General features: G+C 37.5%; 2 protein-coding genes across 2 annotated transcripts; one reads left to right on the top strand and one right to left on the bottom strand.

Moving 5' to 3' along the window:
• Window positions 1–1,273: 1,273 nt before the first annotated feature.
• Window positions 1,274–3,321, top strand: Cbr-cex-2 (the record flags this gene model as incomplete). Its single annotated transcript, XM_045242200.1, has 6 exons — window positions 1,274–1,355; window positions 1,404–1,456; window positions 2,132–2,245; window positions 2,360–2,471; window positions 2,492–2,619; window positions 3,187–3,321. The coding sequence occupies 6 exons, from the start codon at window positions 1,274–1,276 to the stop codon at window positions 3,319–3,321; spliced, it is 624 nt and encodes a 207-aa protein (XP_045095010.1).
• A 626-nt stretch (window positions 3,322–3,947) lies between these two features.
• Window positions 3,948–4,208, bottom strand: CBG12943 (the record flags this gene model as incomplete). Its single annotated transcript, XM_002630465.1, has 2 exons — window positions 3,948–3,983; window positions 4,035–4,208. The coding sequence occupies 2 exons, from the start codon at window positions 4,206–4,208 to the stop codon at window positions 3,948–3,950; spliced, it is 210 nt and encodes a 69-aa protein (XP_002630511.1).
• Between the last annotated feature and the right edge of the window lie 3,041 nt (window positions 4,209–7,249).

The raw sequence follows: 7,249 nt of genomic DNA, 5'->3' as shown, positions 1-7,249 counted from the left end.
GGGATCTTGCGTTTTCTTTCAAATCATAGGATAACTGATCACTTCTTCAGACTCATGAGGTTTCTGTTCCGAGCCTATCACTCTTATCTCTTTTGTTGTTTTTTTGATTGAGGTCTTCTAAAAATGTTTTGAGCGCTTGATGGAACTGAATCCTTCGCCTATTTTTTGATGTTCTCGAACAATGTGACTTCGAAGATTCTGTTTATCTTTTCATGTTTTTTAAACTTAACATATGACACCTTGATATTTCATGGTTTATTATTGCCCTCCCATGTTTTTGTGGTACATGCTTTTGTGGCACGCCCATCCTTCCGTATGCCCTCGAGATTCTGAGAATTTTATTCTTATAAGCCTTCCTCCTCTTAACGTTAGTGAACATTTTTGAATACTCTAGATTCATATTTTGAGAGCTACATAAACTTATCTCATAAATAAACTACCGTTGCTTTATTGAAGCATGGCTTTATACTTATGTTAAGCTTGCAGAAGCCTATTTTTCCGTTTTTGTTCCTGCATCCGGTCAATTTAATGAACAAAATTACCGAAATTATTTTTCTAGTGTAATTTTCGATGCTGATGACTACAATTCTGCTTTCGAATTTTACCGTAAAATTTGTACAATCTGTAATAGAAGGGCTCTTTAGCTTTTACCTTCAAGTCATAATATCTCGGTTCCTGTCGAAGATATGGCAACGTTGTCAACTGATAAATTGTTTATCATAATATCAGAAGTATTCTGTCAGTTGACTCGTTTTCAATATCTCGCATAGGCATTGAGATAATTGAGCTCCTATTTGACAGTGTATAATCAGTAAAACCGTTGGATAACTGATACCGCACTTCAAGACGTTTCAAGTTTCCAAACATCATCTACATGCTCTAATCATCAACATTGTCACGTAAATAGGTTACTTCGAAACGGAGTAACCTGATACTGTTCTTCCCGACCACGTCCCACCTCTACAAACCACTGTCTTGTTCTTTGTCTCCGATAAGTTTGACCACAATCCATCAGATCTATGATCCGTAGACTTTTTTCAAATATTTAATGGAATGTGTCATATTTCCCACTGGTATTTTTTTTCTATCCGTTGCTTTCGAAGTTTCGATTTGCCACTTGAAATTGTGACGCAGTGGCAAGCTCTAACCACTTCCCACCCAAATAGTTTATTTGTTCTTTCTCTATGTCACGTACTTCTCGATTGGCTGTTCCGCCCTTTGAAACTGTCGGTTTTTCGAAAACAATTTGAACTCTCACAAATACTTTCTCGAAATGACAGATATGCACCCAAAAGCTGCGCACCCAAAAGAGTTCCTCGAGAGCAAATGGAAGCATGCCTTCACAACATTTTTCGGTTTAGTTATTTCATTAGAAGACAATTGATATCATTCTATTATTCCAGATTTGGATCGAAATGGACTTATTGAATGGAAAGATTTCAAAGATCTGATTGAGGTAAGATTCAGAAACAAAGCAGATATGTTTAGGAAGTGTCTGGGTGAGATTAATAGGGATCTGACTAATCTGAAAATGAAGATTATGTACCAATACGAACAAAAAAAAATATATCTTTTGTAAATTTATATATCTTAAGAACCAAAAAATAATCAGGCGATTTTGTTTTATCTTCCATCTTTCTTGGAAGATATAAGTTATATCATATAACTTGAGATTTTATTTATTTAGGTATTTTATTGATCAAGGTGAAGATGATTGATCAGAGATGAAAAATTTGAAAGTTTATAAGAGAGAATACAGAATATCGTACAAATCTCTTGTGTGTAAAATCCACAGATAAACTTCTATAGGATGATATATTCGATGTCCGAACACTGTAAGATTTGTAATAAAAGGGCCCCCTTTGTCCAGTTTGAGCTGATTTTTTTGGCTCCTATGCAAGACATCGAACATTTGTCAACTGATAAAACATTTCTGGTATTATGATTAACAATTGATCAGTTGACAACTTTTTTGATACCTTTGACACTATCCGAGATAAATTGGCTCAAAGTTACAAGTTATGTGACCCTCCTACTCAAGTTTTATGGAAGATATGGCATTTTGTTAAACTGAGTTAACACAACCAAACTGGAAAATTATCGCTTCCATGAACACAACCTTTTTTATCAGGTTATCGGAGAAGTTCGTGGTCGCCGTTCCGACGTCTTCATGACCGCACGCCTGTGTCTTCCAGATATTTGGCAGAAAATGACCGAAGCAATCGGAAAGGAAGAGGAAGACATTGTAAGTCTCTTAGTTAGATTTTCTATCTCTCTCGAATTTCTCTTCATAAAACTTCCGAAGAGTCACGTAGTCCTTTCTCATCTGTCTACTTTTCTCATCCTTTTCAATTCGTAGATCACCCTATCCGACTGGATTCAACTTTGCGAATCATCGAGAAAATTGGCTCGTGAGCCGGCTTGGCAGAAGGCGTACGTTGAGTACATGTTTAAGCTTCTGGATGAATCGGGTATTGAGGAACTAAAGAAGAACAATATATGAGATTGGTGTCATTTTCAGGAGATCATCTTGTGGATCAGGCGGAATATGTTCAAGTGCTCGGATACTTTGGAGTCAATAGAAAAGATTCGAGTCATTGCTTTGATCAATTCGCATTTGTGAGTTTGTTTCTATATAAAAGTTGGAAATTCCAACTTTGAATTTCTATGAGGAGCGGTTTTTCAAGTTTCATCTCCCGCAAAAATTCCTCGAACACAGAGTACATTCTCATACCTTTAAGCTATTCTTAGTTGCTGCATCATCTACATTGACGTCGAAAAAAAAATTCGACATATGTTTAGAAGATCATCCTCCTTATTCTTCATTTTCTTAACCAAGCTAGTCGTTTGTTTTTAAAAAAAAATTCACCCGAAATCTGCAAATCTTGCGATTTCGAGATTTCGGAAAACCGCCGAAATCAGCAGTATCATTTACAAATCGCCTGAAATCAGGGATAATACTACAACAAAGACTCTTCTTTTAGTGATTATCCTGTTACGTAGCGGCTCTTTTATTTTTACGATTCCTGAGATGATACAGTAGGTGTGTAACGTCCGAGTTATTTTTCTATTATTTGTTGTGAATTTCCGAATGAATAATAGCCGAAATATTGTACTTGGATACAATTGTTTTAGTCTAGTCTGGTCAAATGAAAACTGTTATTAAGTTTTTTTTTTGAATTTCAGAATCATCAGGGTCAGTTGATTCATGCTATCGACAAGAAGAAGTTCCATGTTCTCTGGAAACAGTTTTTCCATTCTGAAGACCCCGCGTCCCCTGGAAATTGGCTTCTAGGAAAGAAATACAAAACTCAAGAATGAACGATTTAGGGATTCTGTGGTCCAAGGCTCATTGTTAAATGCCCTTGAGCACAGATTTTCTTTAATACCGTAAAACCTCTAATAGAAAAGTCCCCTAACTTTTAACTTTGAGCTAATTTATCTCGGTTCTTGTCAAAGATATGAAAAAGTTGTTAATTAATAAATTGTAAATCATGATATTACCAATATTTTATCTGTTGACAAATTTCTGATATCTCTTATAGGAGCCGAGATAATGGAGCTCAAACTTGACAGTGTGGTGGCCCTTCTATTACAGGTTTTATGGTATATTTATTTAGCAAAATTTTGACCATTTCTTTTACCGGTGTGCTTTTTTTCCGACCAAACTTTTTCTCTTTTTTCCCCCGAAAATCCATATTATTTTGGCTTTGCCTGTCACTTATCCAACAACGAGCTTTTAATAACACTGATTTATTGTCATTTGATAAACTATTCAAAATAAAATAAAAAACAATTGAACAACGAAAAAAGTTACACAGTACTCTGTTTGCTACAGTAATCTTTTTGATAAACCCGGCTTCAGTGAGGAAAGTTTTGCCATTTTGTGGAGACTCGTTTGTTTTTTTGGAAGTGAGATGATTTGGAAATAAATTGATCAAATTGAGTTAACCCATCACAATATTACCACCGATTCGTCGACTCTGAAAATGAAATGAATGAGAAACAATTCAACAATGGACTAAATAACCAACCTTTTGGATTTTATGGTGTCTATGAGATCCAGGGTGCCGGTGTTCTAGAATGTTTTCTAGGCTGGCGATATTTCGAACGGCATTCTGTCGAATCGCTTCAAAGTCTTGAATATCATATGCCAATAGGGTGCAGATGACGTTGCAAATAACAGCACAGTAGAAGAAAAGTCGCATTATAAGGTGGAGGGGATTAGTCTGGAGAAGGCGAGAGAGAAAAGGAGTGAAACTGATTTGGTGTCACCCACAGAGCACGCAGGCTTTATATGTCGAGGGTGCCAGATTGAGACGCCCCGCCCCTTTCAGTACTTCTCTCCTCAGACTCCTCCCATTTTACGAGGCGAGGGAGTAGTTTGTGCTGGAAATCTGGATATTCGGATGGTAATCGGATCATTGTCAAATCAAAACAGGTTTAAGAACAGACAGATTGAAATTTTAGGAGTTGTGACAAGGGAGCATAAGCGGTTTTTGTCATGACACAAATGCGTGTGACATATGAATAATGGATTGTGTATTGTGCAACACAATTCGGGATGCGTGGGATAACTGAGAGAGATTCAGAAGTTGTGATGATCTCATTGAGTAAATGGACGGTCCCAATGGGAAGGATTGACTAATTCTGTTGCAAACTAGACTCTTCTAATATTTGGCAAATTATCAAAGAAACTTCTTAAAGGGGGACTCCGATTTTTTTGCAGTGTGTTTTTTAGCATTTAAAAAAAATTAAGAATTCATGTATTTTCCTATTAGGTTGGCGGGAAAGTCTTTGTCACTTTTTCAATAGTTTATTTCTCAAAGAAAAAATAACCGAATAATTAATTATATTGTCCATCATTATCAACAACATGTCTCCAACGTTCCCTCAATTTATGGATTCCATTGCGGTAGAATCCAGCCGGGCGTGAGGCAAAGTATTGTTTGAGTGCCGCTTCGACCGCTCCACGGGAATTGAAGCTTCTTCCTTCGAAGGCACGTGTCATATCGCCAAATAACCAATAGTCGGAAGGAGCAAGATCAGGAGAATACGGGGGGTGAGGGAGAACATTCCATCCATATCCCATCAGCTCCTGCTTCACTTGTTTCGAAACATGTGGGCGAGCGTTATCATGTTGATAGTACACTTTCTTGTCTTTCAGGGCCGAACGGTCGACTGCTTTCTTGAGGTTTCGTAGTTGAGTAGTGTAGAGGTCTCCAGTTATTGTTTTGCCCTCGGGCAGAAGTTCCCAGTAGATGGGGCCGTCCACTCCCCACCACACAGAGAGCATAACTTTTTTCGGATGAAGGTCGGGTTTGGGGACATCCTGTGGGCTCTCTCCTTCTCCAACCCACTGGGATTTCCTGTGGTGATTATCGTAGAAGACCCACTTCTCATCTCCGGTTATTAGCCGGTCCAGCCATCGATCGCCCGCGTGGAGAGTGAGAAGAGTAATCGAATCGTCGACTCGGCGGTCAAGGTTGGCTTGAGTCAGGTGATGACGTATGAATCGACCAAAAAGTTTTCTCATTCCAAGAGACTTCAAACCTTCAAGGACTGTGCTATGGTGAACTCCGAATGTGACAGCTAGTTCACGGCTAGATTGAAATGGATCCGATTGCAATGCGTGCTTCAGCTTGTCCAAATCCAACTCACGGGGTCTCCCAGAGCGATCCTTTTCATCGAGCGAGAAGTCATCTTTTTCGAAACGATGGAACCAATTGCGAATAGTATTGTAGTGAGGGGCATGTGTGTTGTACACATTCTTCAAGAAAGTTTCCGAATCCTTCATCGTGGTGTGAGATAGGAAGAGGTAAATCAAAACATGTCTGATGTGAATAGCAGTGGGAACAAACATATCGTTTCAATTACAGATGAGGAGCAGGGAAGGAAATGGGGACTTGTTTATATGGAAGGTTCTTATCACCTTGTTATTCACTAGAGTCGATATCATACACAGCCTCCATATACGAGAACAGTGATTAAACAAACAGAGTGACAAAGACTTTCCCGCCAACCTAATAATATTATTGCGAAACTTTTTTTAACCGAGATTCCGGAAATCCCCGAAAATGGCAGGCCTAGATTTCTCATTGCGCGGAAATTCGAAACCTAATTTTTTCGCAGTAATATTCGGAAAATACATAACTTTTCAAACATTTTAAGGCAATAAACTTTTATAGTCGGAGTCCCCCTTCAAAGCATTTTTCTTGCTCCGTAGACCATATTCAGGTCGTGTTTAACCGTCTAAATATTATTAAAATACGCGTATATTCGAAGGACTTCAAGTTTCGACCATATTCAAAAACAGGAAGCAGTTTTTTTCTCAAGAACTCGACCAAAATGGACATTCCTATTTTGGTCCTTCATCTTCCACACATTCCTTCGGAAATCAAATTTCCGACGGAAGTTGATTCTTGGCATTTCCACGAATTCTTCTTATTTTCTTTTTTTTTATTCATTCACAGTGTCTCTAGTAGATGATGTGTTGTATTTTCTTTTTTTGTCACTTTTCTTTTGCAATTCAGACAGATTTTGTACATCTGAAGCACAGTAGAATGTCCAAAAATACTCGAAAACGCTAATCAAATGAATATGTAGGCGTTTGAAAAAACTCTTTAGAAAGAAAAGGATTTTGAAGCAAAAACAATATCGTATTCCTAAAGTATTCTTAGTAGATTTGTACAGATTTTAATGCAGGATTCTCAAATCGGTGAGACCTGGCAATACCAATCAAACATCAATCCCTTGGCAGGGTTATGACCACGAAAAGTTTATCATATCCGGATTCTTTTTATGCACCCCTGAACACTTGAAAAACAAAAAGAAAACTGGAATTCAGAAATTTGTATTTATCTCGATAAACGGCACAAACAAGAGGAAATCATATGGTTTTTAGGTAGATTTTTAAGAATGGCCAAACCTCTGATTTAAGAAAAGAAGTAGAAGAAGAAGTAAATATTTTGATATGTAGGTTTTACAAAATTCAAGAAAGGTAATCCTAATTTCTCAGAATTCCGGAAAAATGATATCATTGAAAACTCTCTGAAAAATCTCTGACTCTGAAAAATATCAGTACGAAATGATGTATCTATCCCGGAAGTTAGTATAACTGTTCATAGTTCAGAGACTACAGTATTCTGATAGCATGGATGTTGAACGGAATTCGGAATTCCGAAAATTCCAAAGAAAAATTAGGAAATCCGACCGGAATATTTCCGAAGCTTTTTTTTCGGAATTAGAA

The sequence above is a fragment of the Caenorhabditis briggsae genome (assembly GCF_000004555.2).
Source record: "Caenorhabditis briggsae complete genome, chrII, whole genome shotgun sequence".
In the NCBI taxonomy this organism is placed as follows: domain Eukaryota; kingdom Metazoa; phylum Nematoda; class Chromadorea; order Rhabditida; family Rhabditidae; genus Caenorhabditis; species Caenorhabditis briggsae.
This window is presented reverse-complemented; position numbering and strand designations above follow the sequence as displayed.